At 34.8% G+C, this 16,580-nt stretch overlaps 1 protein-coding gene across 2 annotated transcripts in view; it reads left to right on the top strand.

Moving 5' to 3' along the window:
* CFAP299 (cilia and flagella associated protein 299) overlaps positions 1–16,580 on the top strand; it is a 725,440-nt gene that overhangs the window by 599,291 nt on the left and 109,569 nt on the right. For both annotated transcript variants that reach the window (XM_066280903.1, XM_066280904.1), the window contains one exon: positions 15,618–15,760. In XM_066280903.1, coding sequence (XP_066137000.1) covers positions 15,618–15,760 — 143 coding nt within the window. The remainder of the gene's footprint in view (positions 1–15,617; positions 15,761–16,580) is intronic.

The following is a 16,580-nucleotide window of genomic DNA, read 5'->3' as shown; positions in this document are numbered from 1 at the left end:
TCAGATATCATTTTATAGTTTCTCCTCACTAAGAAAATGGTTTTAACCCACAATTAGTCTTGTTAATTTTTGAGACTTTATTCTGCCTTAGTCATATAGTCTATTGTGTGCCTTAGGATGCTGTTACTCCACTTGGATGACCACATTCTTTTAGCCTCTCTATTTCTAACCTTTTAGTCTTTGCTTGTACCTGAAGCCTTTGATCCAAACTGATACAACCTGCAAAGTTCTGAGTGCTGATCTTCTGGCTAATGAGATTGCCTGTCCATTGTCACAGTCATTTTTCTGTTAGGTTCTAAGATTGTCTTATATTATCCTAATTATACTCCTCTTGTGAGATGTATGTCACATTGAAGTTGATGGTGAAAAGAAAATAAAAATCTCCTTTTTTAAATAAAATTCACTTTGTTTTTGGAATCTGAACTAAAAATAGAATCTCCCTACCTGTCTGCCACCCCACATGCATAGCATAATAGTTAGAGCATTAACTACTGTGAGTGCCTTTGTTTTACTGCTTCAGATTCTCTTCTTTTATTCTTCACCTCTTCTACCAGAGAGGCTGCTTCTATGGCAGTGTAGCCATGGTATCAGATCTCTGCCCTAATTAGATTTGTCCCATATGTGGCTCTCTACCTTTTAGGTTCTTATGAACTCTCCCATTTGGGGGATGAGGCTAAGGCCAGTGACAGGCTTAGTATCAGTTTCAATACTAGTATCCCCGGCTTCATGAAATATTCCTTGTAGTGATCCTACCTACCATCTATTAATTCCTGTGCAAATAAACAAATGTTGTCATTGTACTTTGTTGAAACTCTGACTGACACACTAATTACGTGAGCCCAGGCCTAGCACCTTCTCTTGCTTCAATTTCTTATCAATGTAATAGGATTAATAATGGTACCTACAGTCTGGAACTGGTGCTAGACTTTAACAAGAGAAAATCTTGGCACATAGTAATAGTTAGCATTTAGCATTATTTTCTGTCACAAGATGAAAATTTTTAAGAGGCATGACTAAATAAATAGCACTCTGACAGATTAGTCATTGGACTTTGTTTAATCACCTCAATTCCAAAACCATGTTGGGTACACACTGGCCTAGAACCAAGAACCAGGAGAAATTAAAAATGCAAAGTTAGACAAAGACACAGTCCTGCATCTATAAGGACTGCAAACACTACAATAAAAGGTAGTAAATGTGAAAATGGAAATATTTTAAAAACTGTATGAAAGTTCAAATGAGAGGCACAGGAAAACCCCAAGATGATGGTGAAGAAAATTTCTGAAAAGGATAATAAGTTTTGGTAGAAGCCTAGAAAGAATTAAGTACCAGCAAAAATACAATTATCTCCCAAGGATATGTCTCCATGAAAGATAAAAACCAACAGATTACGAATGCATTGAGAAGATAGAGCTCTACTGGAATTTCTGAAGTGAATCAGTGATAGGTACATAGAAAACTGAAGGGAAGGGAAAGCCAAGGCACTTAACCTCTTAGAAAATGAAACATTGTGGAATAAGGAAATATAAGCAAAGCTGAAGGAATAACTACTTTGACCTCTCTGATTCTATGGCTCAGCTGTGCCTAATGTTTAAATGATACTAAAATTGTAAAAACAGCATAATCACTTAACCTAAACTATTACATTGCTCTATTGGGGGGATGGAAGGAGGAAAAGTTAAGGCAATTTTTAAGTTAAAAGTTTAAAAGTTGAGAATTATCATTATTAATGCTATTTAGAAACAGCTGAGGTTTAAATTAGATTCTTCCGAAGAACAGGTATCATGATTGGGGGGAGTGAAGGAGATAAAATTATTTCTTGATAAGCCTTGCTGTGGTATTTGCATTCTAGCATACAAATGAACTGAAACATGAACATCTTGAAAAAAAGGGAGAGGTGAGAGTAACCTTGGAGTGGTAGGTTCACATAAGATTAGGGACAGTCTTGACTACCAAAGAGGTTATACCTCAGAACTCCAAGTAGCTAATGAACAAGGAGGAACAGATTTCTGTTTTAGAGAAAAAATTCTAAGATACTTAAAAACCGCTGGAATGAATGAACAGTGTTATAGAAAATGGTTGTAAGAGTTCAGCAAAAAAAAAAAAAAATGAGGTTTGAAATAAGATGTAGGCATGGACATAGGTAAAACTAAAGTGGTTACCAGGGAGAGGGAGGCAGGGAGGAAGAGAATAAAGGGTGGAGGACAAAGATATGGTGACAGAAAATGATTTGACTTTGGGTGGTGGGCACACAACACAATCAACAGTTCAAATGCTATGAAGATGTTCACCTGAAACCTATGTATTCTTATTGATCAATGTCACCCTTTAAATTTAATTTCTAAATAAAATAATTAAAAAATAAATAAAGGAAAGGCCCATTGGAAAAAAAAGAACATAATGTTGGCGATGGTCATAGAAAACAAAGGAATGGTTTGAAATTAATTTTAAATGTAAAATTGACAGAACTTAGTCATTGATTAGATGTGAGAAATAAAAAGTAAATCAAAATTTAAAAAGAGGCTCTTACAGTTTGATTCTGAAGCTTTTTGCTATTGTATAAGCATAATTAAAAGCAGATTTATCATCTCCTTGGGCAAGGGAAACAAAAGAAACAATAAACAAATGAGACTACATCAAACTAAAAAAGTTTTTGCACAGCAAAGAAAAACAACAAGATGAAAAGAGCCTATTGAAGGAGAGAAAATATTCACCAATGATACACTCAATAAGGGATTAATTAATATGCAAAATTTATAAAAACCTTATATACACAACACCCAAAGAAATCCAATTAAAAAATGGTCAGAAGACCTGAATAGACACTTTTTCAAAGTGGAAATTCAGATGGCCAATAGACATGAAAAGATGCTCATCATCACTTATCATCAGAGAGATGCATATTAGAATTATAATGAGATATTACCTTAGATGTGTCAAAATGGCTATCATCAATAAATCAACAAACAACATGTGTTGGCAAGGATATGGAGAAAAGGAAACCCTTGTGAACTATTGGTGGGATTGCAAATTGGAACAGCCACTAGGTAAAAAAAAAAAAAAATCTGAAGTTTCCTCAAAAAAATTAAAAATAGAACTACTTTATGATCCAGCAATTCTACTTCTGGGTATTTATCCAAAAAATTTAAAACACTAATTTGAAAAGATATATGCATCCCTATTTTCATTGCAGCATTACTCACAATAGCTAATATATAGAAGCAACCCCAGTGCCCATCATCAGTAGAGTGAATAAAGAAGTAGTGGTACATATATACAATAAAATACTACTTGGCCATAAAAAAAGAATGAAATCTTACCATTTGCAATAACATGGATGGACCTAGAGGGTATTATGCTAAGTGAAATAAGTCAAAAGGAGAAAGACAAATACTATATGTGGAATCTGAAGAACAAAATAACTGAATAAGCAAAACAGAAGTAGACTCACCAACACAGAGAACAAACTGAGGGTTGTCAGATTAGAAAAGGCTTGCAGTGTCTGAGTGAAAAAGATGAAGGGATTAAGAAGTAAAAATTCATAGTTACAAAATAGTCATAGAATATAAAGTATAGCACAGAGAATATAGTCAAAAATATTGTAATAACTATGAATGGTGCCAGTGGGTTCTAAATTTATTGTGGGATCACTTTGTAAATTATATAGATGTCTAACCACTATGTAAAAAAGAAAACTGCAACTATGATCTAGTAAAAAAAAGAGAGAGAAGTCTTTCCCTGACCCTTAAACCTAGACTGGTCTATTACCTGCTTTGACCAACAGGACACAGAAGTAAAAGCGCTGTTTCTGAGCCTACATCTCCAACAGGAAGGACAAAAACTGTCAAATGTAACCCCAAGAACTATGTGAATAGTGAAAATGTGTTGAAACACAGTTGAATAAGAGAAGATAGAATTTTAAAATTATTATCAGCATAAAAAATTTCAGAGAAGTAACTGTTTCAAAGAAATTTATAATGATTATTAATTTAGAATAAAAATTGCAGAAAAATTTTGAAATTTTACAAAACAATTGTCAGAACTTAGATTCCATTTGCAAAATTGTTTCTTTTCTGACATGAAATGAAGATTTTCCAGAATTAATGATTCATAAAAGCATTGCAGGCCCTGGCCAGTTGGCTCAGCAGTAGAGCATGGGCCTGGCATGTGGAAGTCCTGAGTTTGTTCCCAGGCAAGGCACACAAGAGAAGTGACCATCTGCTTCCCCTTCCCTCACTATCTCTCTCTCTCTCTCTCTTCCCCTCCCATAGCCATGGTTTGAATGGTTCGAGCAAAGTTGGCCCCAGGCACTGAGGATGGCTCCATGGCCTTGCCTCTGGCACTAAAATAGCTCAGTTGCTGAGAAATGGAGCAGAAGCCCCAGATGGGCAGAGCATCACCCTCTAGTAGACTTGCTGGGTTGATCCTGGTCAAGGCACATGTGAGAGTCTCACTTAAAAACGTGGGGGGGCCCTGGCCGGTTGGCTCAGTGGTAGAGCGTCGGCCTGGAGTGCAGAAGTCCCGGGTTTGATTCCCGGCCAGGGCACACAGGAGAAGCACCCATCTTCTTCTCCACCCATTCCCCCTCTCCTTCCTCTCTGTCTCTCTCTTCCCCTCCCGCAGCCAAGGCTCCATTGGAGCAAAGATGGCCCGGGTGCTGGGGATGGCTCCTGTGGTCTCTGCCTCAGGCGCTAGAATGGCTCTGGTCGCAAGACAGCAACGCCCCGGATGGGCAGAGCATCGCCCCCTGGTGGGCGTGCCGGGTGGATCCCGGTCAGGCGCATGTGGGAGTCTGTCTGACTGTCTCCCCGTTTCCAGCTTCGGAAAAGTACAAAAAAAAAAAAAAAAAAAACCGTGGGGGGGGCATTGCAGAGTTTTTAAATTTTCAGAGATGAATATTATTGCTTTATTTGTCTCCATCTGGGTGTATGCCAACAGTATCTGAGGGGTTGCATAGGAACTGAGATTGTTTGATGTTCTCATCTCCTGAAATGAATGCTTCAGTTTCAGTCCAGTGACATACTGCTTAGTGTACATTTTCTTTGTTTTGTTCTGTGTTGTTTAAGTGACTTTGGCCTCACTGTTAAAAAAATCCCATTTTGATGTATCAGGTTTATGTCTCCTAGTTAGTGTTTGGCAAGAAAAATCAGGCAACACATGTACTCAACTTATACCGAGTTTATCGTTTTGTATTTTAATCCACTTCTGGGAAAAGACAAGCAGCCAAAAAGCTAAGCCAAATAATATATTAATGGCTTAAATTGTACTTTAATTCATCTTTTACCAACACATGAGAAGTTAGAAAGACCTAACTAAGCATTCCATAAGCCTTTTCAACTGACACTGGTTTCACACTTGAGGTCACAGACCATCTCAGTAAAAATCTCAGATTCTACATGATCCTTGGCACTCGAGTCCCTACTTAAATGTTAAGAATACTTGTATGTATCTTGAGATTCTCAGTAGCTTGTTCTTGTGGGTTTGTTGTTGTTACTTAAAGAAAAAGAAGTGTTTTCTGCTTAGGTAAAAAATCTAGACCAATATTCATGACTTCAAATCAATATCATTTGATTTATAGAAATATATGTATTGGTTATATCTTGACTTGTCTAGAGGGATTTAAAGGGTCTTATTTAAGAACAATGAACATTTTGGACATTTTTCTTTTATAAATATAACATCATCATTTAAAAGAGCCCTTAGATATAGAATGTATAGTTTTCATGTGTCTTCTGGGAAATTAACTGTGATAAAAATGTTATTAAAATGTAAAAGATCATATATTGTATGATTTCATTTATATGAAAAGTTCAGAAAAGGCAAGTCTATAGAGACAAAAAGTAGATTAGTGGTTGCTTAGGGTTGGGGTAGGAACAGGGATGACTGAAATGGGCACAAAAGATCTCTCTGGGGTGATGAAAATATTCTAAAACTGAATTGTGCTGCACAGCTCTGCAAATTTACTAAAAATCATACTTAAAGCTTTGTTGTAAATTTTATCTTATGTAAATTATTAATCAATGAAGCTGTAATTTTAAAAAGTATATTATTAGAGAAACTTAAAACAATTATTTAAAATGTTTTCCAATTACTTTTAAAACAATAGAGTGCTCTAAATAAGAAGCTTTCAATTACTTAAATATGTCACACTCATATTGTGACATAATAAACCTAATTCTATAAAGAACTCTCATGACCTGTTTTGTACATTCTGGATGCCAGAATCATAATTTATTGTCAGTTACCTACATCTTGTATAATAGTTGGAAATATTGTTTAAATAGTCACTTCAATTAACTGAGAATGACTAAACAAAGAAATTGAACCATGTACATCAACCTGAACATAATTATTCCTACCTAGGCAATGGGATTCTGATATGATTATTTCATTTTCTTATTTTGAAGAACTCAAAATAGATTAATATAATAACAATAGTAATAGTAAAAAAGTTTTAAAGCAATAGATAATATTTACTGAGTCTTTATCATGTACCAGGCATTATTATGTGTTTAACAAAAGTAACATTATTTAATCCAAACAGCCACACTAAGGGGCAGTGGTTATGCCCATTTTATAATAGATTAAGCTGAACCTTAAAAAGAATAACTCAGCAGTGTCACAAAGAAAGCAGGTGGCAGGGCCAGCATTGGGCTCCATGTTTGTGTGTGTTGTGAAATGGTTAGAAACATGGGCTTCATGGGAAGACACCTGGTTGTGAAAACAAGTACCTTACTCTATGGCTGCATGTCCTTGGGAGGGTGACTCACACTCTCAATGCTTTGCGCTCCTACATTTATAAAATGAGAATGGTAATCTTATCTACTCATTATACATTTTGAATAATTAAACAAAATAATGAATGTAAAGCTTCTAATGTTTTACTCAGAACATAGTAGTTTCTTAATAAATAATAGATAATAGAATTAGTAAAAGTCACTAATATTTACTTTGGATGAAAATGCACATTTTATAAATGAATACATTAAATTAATTATGGCCAAGAGATGTGTGAAAAGATGCTCATCTTCACTAACCATTTGAGAAATGTAAATCAAAACTACAACGAGATACCTTCTCATATCTGTTAGATTGGCTATTATCAACAAGACAGGTAATAACAAGTGTTAGAAAGGATATGAAGAAAAATGAACATGCATTCACTGTTGGTTGAAATCCAAATTAGTACAACCATTACAGAAGAAAGTATGGTAGTTCCTGAAAAAATTAAGAATAGAACTACCATATGACCCAGCAATCCCTCTACTTGGTCTCTACCCCAAACAATTAAAAAAAAAACAAACAAAGAAATTGGTATGTAAAGACACATGCACCCGCATGTTCATCACAGTGTTACTCACAGTGGCCAAGACATAGAAACAACCAAAATGTTCCTTGATAGAGGATTGGATATAAAAGATGTGGTACAATAGAATACTACTCAGCTATAAGAAACTAGAAAGCCCGGCGGTCATACAAAATGACTGCTGTTCTAGATATTATAAATTGTAATTAAAATGATTTGTGCAAAGGTGTCTGCTAATTCAAACTGAATTACCCAGGGCAGGCGGCGAGGACGCCCCTTTGCTTAGTGCCCCACGGGGTTTCCCCCTTCTACTTGCTTAATTGCTTAAAGTAGAGTGCAGTGAAGGAAACCACTGGTGGTACATTTCTTAAGAGCCACCGCTAGCTCAATAAATAAAGGTGATTTAAATAATAAAATGTTAATTCACATGTCAAAGATCTCTTTGTACACAACATTTCTTATGTAGATCTTTCCATCATTTTTAAGCTCGCCTTACAGAGGACCATCAATTATTTTAAATTTTACGTCCATTCTTTCACGAACTCTTGAACAGGCAACATAAAGTTGACCATGTCCAAATGCAGGCTCAGGTAAAAAAATGCCAACACGCTTAAGCGTTTGACCCTGAGACTTATTGATGGTCATAGCAAAGGCAAGTTTTACAGGAAATTGTCCACATCTCAATTGAAACTGCAACCCTGTTTGAGATGGAGCCAAATCAATTCTTGGAATGACATGTATTTCACCTTTAGAGGAGCCAGTCAAAGACTTAGCTATTATGACATTATTTTTCAATTGGAGAACTTCTAGTCTTGTACCATTGCAAAGACCCCTTCTGGTGTTAAGATTTCTTAACAGCATAATAATTGCTCCAATCTTTAACCTCAATTTGTGAGGTGGCATGCCAGAAGGCGACAGACTATTTAAAAATTCCATTGGAAAGTTGTTGGCACTCGCTTTATTATCAGCTACAACGGAATCAACACTTAAATATGTCGTGCGTTCCCTTCTATGATATTTAAGACATCATCATTTAGTTTGTCTACATCAGAATTTTTAGGACACAATATTGCCCTTTCACTAATTTCACTGATGTTTCCAGGCTGGATTTTATTACCAAAAACCCAATCCACTAAACTATCTTTGCATATCATTGACAAAGGAATCTCGACAACGTCTTCACTCAATCCATTATCATCAGAAAGAGTTCCAAGTTTTAAAAGCCATTCACTATATTCGGGGTCATTTGACCTCATGTTCATTGTCAGTGGGAGTTTCTTAAATAAATCCCATGATTTTGCAAATTTTATGCTATTTTGTATTATTGCGGCTTGTAGAGCATGAGGCAATACTGATAGACATTGTCTAAAGTCACCTCCAAGAAGTAAAGCTTTCCCTCCAAATGGATAATCATTTTTCATGATTTCTTTTAACAACCTGTCAGTTGTATCCACGGTCAAATCGATTAGTTTCTAACTTGAAGTTTAAGGACTGACAGTGTTCACATTTAATATTCATGTCACCAGAGGAATGCTCAAAAATTAAAGTTTCTCCATTTGAAACTGTTTTAATCCTTTTTGCGTTTCGGTCAGCATTACTCTTGTTTTTTTTTTGCATTTCTCTCCTGCCTTTGTTCAAGGGACTCATTTTGTCGGGACAGGCTTTTTTGTCTTGCATCTGAGGCAAGCCTTGTTTCTCTATGCTCATCAGTCTCATTTTACCGAGAAAGACGCATTTGCTCTGCGACTGAAGCAAGCCTTGTCTTTCTCTGCTCAGTGGTTTCTTTTTGTCGAGAAAGCCGTTTTTGTGCAGCTTTAGCTCCTTTTCTCTCCTCTCCAGTGCTGTATTTTCTAGAAGGCATTCTTAAAAGAAATTACGTTAAGATGTAGTTTTTATGTAAAACAGATGATTGCCAATGCAAACAAAAGTCTCAGGGCCAAACGCTTAAGCGTGTTGGCACCTTCCCCCTGACCCGTTCAATTTGCGTTCAGCCGTGGCAACTTCACCCCATTGGCTAGTACAGTTACGCAAGCAACCAATAAACTATTGGCAACAAACAGACACTTAAGCCGTATATAATAAAGATGATGACATATTGCCATTTACAACAACATGGATAGACCTTGAGAACATTATACTGAGCGAAATAAGTAAATCAGAAAAAGCTAAGAACTGTATAATTTTACACATAGGTGAGATATAAAACTGAGACTCATGGACATAGATAAGAGTGCAGTGGTTACCAAGGGGAGGGAGACATGGGTAAGGGGTTGGGGGAAGGGTGTAAAGAATGGCAAATATACGGTGACAGAAAATGATTTTACTTTGGGTGATGGGTATACAGTATAATCAACAGTTCAAATACTATAGAAATGTTCACCTGAAACCTATGGACTTTTATTGATCAATGTCACCCTATTAAATTGAATTTTCTAAATAAAACTTTAAAAAGTAATTAATTAATTAAAAATGTTAGTTAACATCATTCTAGTTCTTGGACAATTCATATAATAAAATATAAACATGAGACAGGAAGATTTGGACCAGTCCTTCAGTGCTTTACAACTATTTCTTACCTCTTCTGTCTCATTATTTTTTCTTATATTTCTACACTGTACTTTTATAATAATGCATTTCTAAAGTTAAACATTGAGTTTTAATTTCCTGACAACTTATTACCAATTACTACACATCAATAGTTCTAATCAAATTTTAAAATAATTTTATTAGGATGATTATTCATTATAGAAAGCATTTTTTAAAATATACTTTTACACATATGGGGCCATGCTCGGAAAAACATGGATGAAGTCATTCTCATTTGCTCTGTACATATTTGTGTGACAATAAAATTTTGTGATTATTTTTTCTAGTTTTAAAATTATAGAAATTTTAATTGGATGTTTTATTTCTATTCAAAAGAATTTAAATCATAGCTATAGTGACCACTAGAATTCACTGAGAAAGAAACAATATTTCCATGTAGCTTACAAATTGGGCATAGAGGCCAGAAAGTAAGACTCTGATAGCACCTGAATGAGCAGTTCCATGCAAGACAAAAGGAAGAGTTTATTCTGTAGCTCTGTCACGTGAAGGAGAAACAAGAAGAAAGAAGAGGCTGCAACAAGGCTTAACTAATTTGCTCATGTTCAAGCAGAATTTTGGCCTTTGGTTTGTTATGCTTTTTGATTTAGAGGGGTTGGTTTGGTTTGGTACAAAGTTGCTGGATTTTACAGGTACATACTTACCAGAGAATAAGCCTTATAAATACAGAGAAACATTAAGACTTAGCATCCCACCCAAGGACATACGGTGAACCTAGAGGGACTCATACTTAAAACCAGTTTGGCCTCACATGAGGTTCTCTGGCTTCAGAAAACCACAGGATTCACAAAAATCACTGAGCAGAAGTTTAACTCTTATATAGCTGTAAAATGAAATTTAAAATAAATTTAGTCAGATTTCCATAGATATTCAAATTTCCAGTCTATGTGAGCCTTTAACTCACATAGGAGGTCTATCTATAATATAAAATAGTAAAATTAAGGCCAACTATATATGATTTTAGATCATCAGTCATTTTAGCTGCAAGACCATTAAAAAAGTAAAGATGCTTAAGTACTCAGATAATGTAAAAATAGAGCATTCAACTTTTGTTTTTAATTCTTTATAATATATATTGATCCTATATTATTTATGTATTTATTATACATACTTGATATAGAGTTTAATGAGAATGATAAATTTACCATAATGATGATGAATTCTCTATCTTAAAAGTTCTATAAATTTTTCATTTAAGAATTTTGAGGCAATATTTGGTTCATCCAAGTTTCAATTTTTGGTTCATCCAAGTTTGGAATTATCAGACCTTTTTGTGAATTGAATCTTTTATCATTATCTGGTGACTTTTCATCTCTAGTAATGCTTTTTGCCTTAAAGTTCATTTTGTCTAATATTAATATACTGATACAGATCTTTTTTAGATAGAAATTTCTTGCATATACACTTTGATCATTTAACTTGCAACCTTATATTTCTTATACTATTTCTGTGTTCATTGTAAAAACCTTTGCCTTTTAACTTAAACATTTGGTCATTTACATTTATTGTAATTACTTAATTATTTTAATTTATTAGTATTAGTTTACCAGAGCTGTCATAATAAAATACTGCAGAATGGGTCGCTTAAATGACAGAAATTTATTTTCTCACAGTACTCAAACCTAGAACTCCAAGACAGGTCAAAGTGTCAGCATATTTGGATTTATTTGAGGCCTTTCTTCTTGGCTTTCAGATGGCTTCCTCTCATTGTATCCTCACATCATCTTCCCCTATGCACACTAACCTTTAATGTCTCTCTATGTGTTCAAATATTCTCTTCTCATGAAGTCAAATTGAATTAGGGCTTATCCTAATTGGCTCATTTTAACTTAATTACCTCTTTAAAGGCCCTATGTTTGAGGTAGTGGGGGTCAGGGTTTTAAGATGTGGTTTCTGAAGGGATATAATTCAGCCCATAACACTATAATTTCTTATTTTTATTTTATTTATCCTGCTACTTTTATACTTTTCCTTCATCTTTTTACCTTCTGTTTCACTGACTGATAACTTTTTTATTTTATATTTTCTCTAATAATTTAAAGGTTATAGAGTAGTTTTCTATTGATAGATGGTGATTCTTGCATATTTATTAAATTCTAAGATTACTTAATATATTGATAGCTTTCCTTATTCTTAAAAAATGTCCAAAGACATTCCAACACTTTAATTCTTATCACTCCTTTTAAACACACACTTATTGGGGGGAAAAATGGACATACCATTCTTTTTTATTACAGAAGACATTGCTATTATTTTATAAAATAAAATATTTTACTTTCTTTATTATTCTATTTTTTATCTCTGACTTTCCAGCTAGAGTTTTTGTTTGCCTGAAGTACATACTGAAAAATTTCTTTGAGCAGGATGTTGTTGTTAGCCAAGTCCCTTCTGTTTTTGGTTAAATTATTTTGTATTTTTCTCACTAGAAAGATATTTCCACTGGAGGTATAATTCTGGAATGATTTTCCTTTTCTTTAGACACAGCAGAAATATTTATTCATTGTTTTTTGATAATGAGATGCTTTATGTTGAGGCAATAAGTCTTAATAGTCTCTCTACCTGAAGGCTGGACTTTGTGTCCTGTCACCACCACCCCCACCCCACCCCCACCCCCCACACACAGATCATGAAATCCTTGTGTAAATTCTCTGGGATTGGGAAAACAGTTGCAGGGCAAAGATGGTCTTAGGGCCCTGCTTTCACTTAGTTTTGAACTCTGAGTATTCTTCATTCTCTTGCCAGAGCATAAACGCATGTTATAAGGTGCTTTTTATGTTACGTCCAGATATTTTTTTTTCAGCAGGAAGGTCAGTCACAATATCTGGTATGCCAATTTTTCAGGAAAATAAGGCTAATCTTTAATTTTAAAAAAGAGACAAAAACAGAGGAGGTTCTTATTTATTTATTTTCTTTTAGTGAATGAAGTTCCATTTTAAAAGATGAGGACTTATTTTTCACTTTTCTCTCTTCTCTCTGTCCTCGCATGACTTGCCTAACATCAGGAGATGGAGTAAGGATTTTAAGCACCTTTAGGAGTGCATAAAAATAATTCATGGCCTTATTTAAGCAGGAACAGCCATGCTAACTATTGGTTTAGTAGCATAAGAATCTCAAGAAGTCTTTTTGAGTTTCTATCCATTTAGAATTTGTGCTGTAAAAGCTAAAAATCAAATGACTAAAAGCATGCACAAAGCTATATGAATTAAACTTAGAGTGATGTGGGGGAAATGAGGAGGACTGAGGACTGACTCTATATAAAATTGAGTATGGCAATGACAATGAATGCTACACTGCTCACAAAATTTAGGGGATCAGCGAACATGCAGATACTTCAATACTTTCAGCTTTTTGTATAGTGTGTTTTCACCAATGAAATAAAAGCTGGCTTTGCATCTCATTTGCATAATTAAACAACTTTCTTTGATTGTCATTTGCTTTTCTGATGTTCTTGTTTAATAAAAAAAAATCAAATGCTTCTTTTTTTATAGCTTCATATTCATTTTGAAATACCCCCTAATTTTTGTGAGCAGTATAGTTCCTCCAGCCATCTCTTTGAAAATATCACTAATTTATCACAGTACTTCCTCCCTTTGGGCCAAAATTTGCCTCAGAATCTTTCTCAGCACAGTTTCTCTGTACCTAATGCCAAACTACTGGAGAAGTCAGGTAGTTGATGTTTATCAGCAAAATAAAAACTAATTTTAAAACAGAATTTGTTAAGGTTTCTAACTTCACCCCTTGGAACTTTGCTATCTAAGGTGATTCATGTTAGTCCTTCCTATAATTGAGTACACAAAGACACCACAAGTAACATCCAGTGATTGCTGGAGCGGAAAAAGAAGATTTGTTTACAAGTTTTTACAAATGAGAACTTGCCAGGAAATTCTTCACTTTGATCTAGGTATGGAAATAAAAGAGCTTTTGCAATTCTTTTTTTCTCCCTAGAACTTGAAGTCAGTATCTATTAGCTTGCTCAGAAAAGACTATGATTCATCCATTTGCGTTATCTTATGTTCACTTTAGGTCTTTGTACCAGCTATTCCTGTTGCCTGAGAGGATCCTATGCTACATCTTCACCTGACTTTCTTCCTCTCATCCTTCAAGTCTTGGCTTAATTGTGACCTCCTCAAGGTCTTTTCTGATTACTCTACCAAAGTAATAGCCTTCACCACCAACAACTCATATTCTTATTTGCTTTATGGCACTTATTTATTAGAAGTATTTTGTCTTTTGATGCTTATTGTTTATCTTTCATCACCAGAACATAAAATCTGAGAGGTCAGGATTTTTACTGTCTTGCTTATCACTGTATTCATGGCACCTACAACAGTACCTAACATGTAGTGCTCAGTGATATCCGTGAGGGAATTAATATGAATAAGAAATATGTCCTTGCTGTAAAATTTTGACCAATGGAATTAATTTTTTAAAGTCACGTAATTTATAAAAAGACTTTTTTTATTCTTAACAATGATGAGAAGAGATCCAAATTATCTCTATTTAAAAAATACATAGGAGTTCAGAAGAAAGAAGAATATGAGAATTTGGACATACATATGAGCCTGGGTTTTAATCTGAGTTTTTCCATTTACTAGCTGTGAGACTTCCACAGCTAGTAAATGATACTAGCTGTGAGATACTCAATCTCTCTGTTCTTCAGTTTTTTAAATTGAATTTATTGAGGAGACACTGGTTAGCATAGTCGTACAGGTTTCAGGTGCCCAATTCTACAACACATCTCACATCTTTGTACATCCTATTATGTGTTTACCACCCCCCCTCCACAAGTCATAACTTTATCTGTCACTATTGATCTCCCCTATACCCTCCTTCGCCTCCCCATATTAGGCAGTTGTCACACTGCTGTACATGTCTACGAGTTCGTTTGTTTGCTTTGGGTCATTCTTTGTTCTATCCCTCTATCTCTCTCCCCCAACTCCTCCCCCTGGCCCTTCCCAACAGCTGTCAGCATGCTTTCTGTGTATGAATCTGTCTCTATTTTGCTTGTTAGTTCATTGTGTTCATTAGATGCTACATATGCATGAAACAATGAGATATCACCTCAAACCTGTCAGAATGACTATCATCAATAAGTCAACAGACAAATGTTGATGAGGGAGTAAAGGGTAGGAATACAGCTTGGTGCAGCCACTGTGGAAAACAGTATACAGTTATCTCAAAAAAATTTAAAATAGAACTGCTATTTGACCTAGTGAATATCACCTAGTGATATTCCCAGAAGTGGGAATATATCCTAAGAATCTCAAAACACTAATTTGAAAGAATATATGCACCCCTATGTTCATTGCAGCATTATCCTCACATTTTTTTTCAGAAATTTTTTAAATCTAAAAATGATGACAAAGAGAAGACAATAAATAGGATTAGGAGAAAAGTAAATTAAGTTTTGTATTACAAACATTTAAAATAATGTCTATACTTAGGAAGACCTCTATGAAGTAACATTTATATTGTTACAGAAAATTACTATAAATGCATAATGTTTCATGCTTAGTACTTGTCATAAATTTCTTTATCAGGAAAAAAATAATAGTACTTACCTCATAGGATCATTGTAAGGGTGAATTAAAAAGCACTTAGGTTAAGATATGGCTCACTCAATAACTATAACTCTTATTATGTATAATTTACTCAAATGACTTTTATTTATTTACTTTCTCTATTATCTATTTTTCTATGCTATCAGTCTGTGATCTTCATTCGTGACAAAAATTCTCATGGGCAGGAGGTGTCAGGATACATTGACTATGCCCACAGGCTAAAGACGGAAGATTTCGAAGTCTACTTTAATGGGAAAAAAAGACTTCTTCCAAGATCCACAGATTTGAGGTAAATTGTACACATTTCTCACACTTTGAGAAGAAAACAAGCTCCTCAGAGGCAAGGATTAAAGAATTTTATTTCATGTTCTCCATTGTGCTTAGGATGCTATTGTGTATATAGTAAAAACATGGTCAGAGGTTTAAACATAAAATAAATAAATTTTAAAATAGGGAATAAACATAGATGCAGTTTTTCCATTAACAGCCCGAGAAAGAGAACTCTTCAGAAATGAGATAAGTAAATTCTCAGTGACATTCCTCTCAAATCATAAGTAGAGCCAACCTCATAAGGTTCCTGTACCACTTGAGACTCGGTTTATTCTAGAAGCACAAGAGCCGTCCATCTAACACATTCTTTTCCCACTGTTCTTTGGCCAACAACAAAAATGCGGGTCTCAGACTGGCTCATTCTCATTTACTCTTATTATTGGTTTATTCTGGGATTCTTCCACCCATTATTCTTTTTACTTTTGACTCCTATCTTTCCTTATGTACCTGTGATCTACACTGCTCTACACTGTCAATCTAGTCATAGATCCTATCCTCCTGTCTCCTCCTGAATAGCTCTCTCAACTATCTCTCAACTTACCATAGAATGCCTAAGTAGTAGCAGCCTTCTACTCTTCACTGTTGTATCCAGCTCATTAGTTGATGCTTATAACATTCTCTTCCTCTGACATACCAGCCATCTTCTATTCATACTTATTGTTATTATCTAAAGACTTCCTAACCCATCACCACTTTCATGGATTCACCCCTTATCCTGTCTAACCTAGAGGCATGGCATCTTGTAATAATCTCACTGCCCATGTCTTTTTGTGGTTTGA

The sequence above is a fragment of the Saccopteryx bilineata genome, chromosome 5, assembly GCF_036850765.1.
Source record: "Saccopteryx bilineata isolate mSacBil1 chromosome 5, mSacBil1_pri_phased_curated, whole genome shotgun sequence".
NCBI classification, from domain to species: Eukaryota; Metazoa; Chordata; class Mammalia; order Chiroptera; family Emballonuridae; genus Saccopteryx; species Saccopteryx bilineata.
Note: the sequence above shows the minus strand (reverse complement) of the source record. Positions and strands in the feature narration are given on the sequence as shown.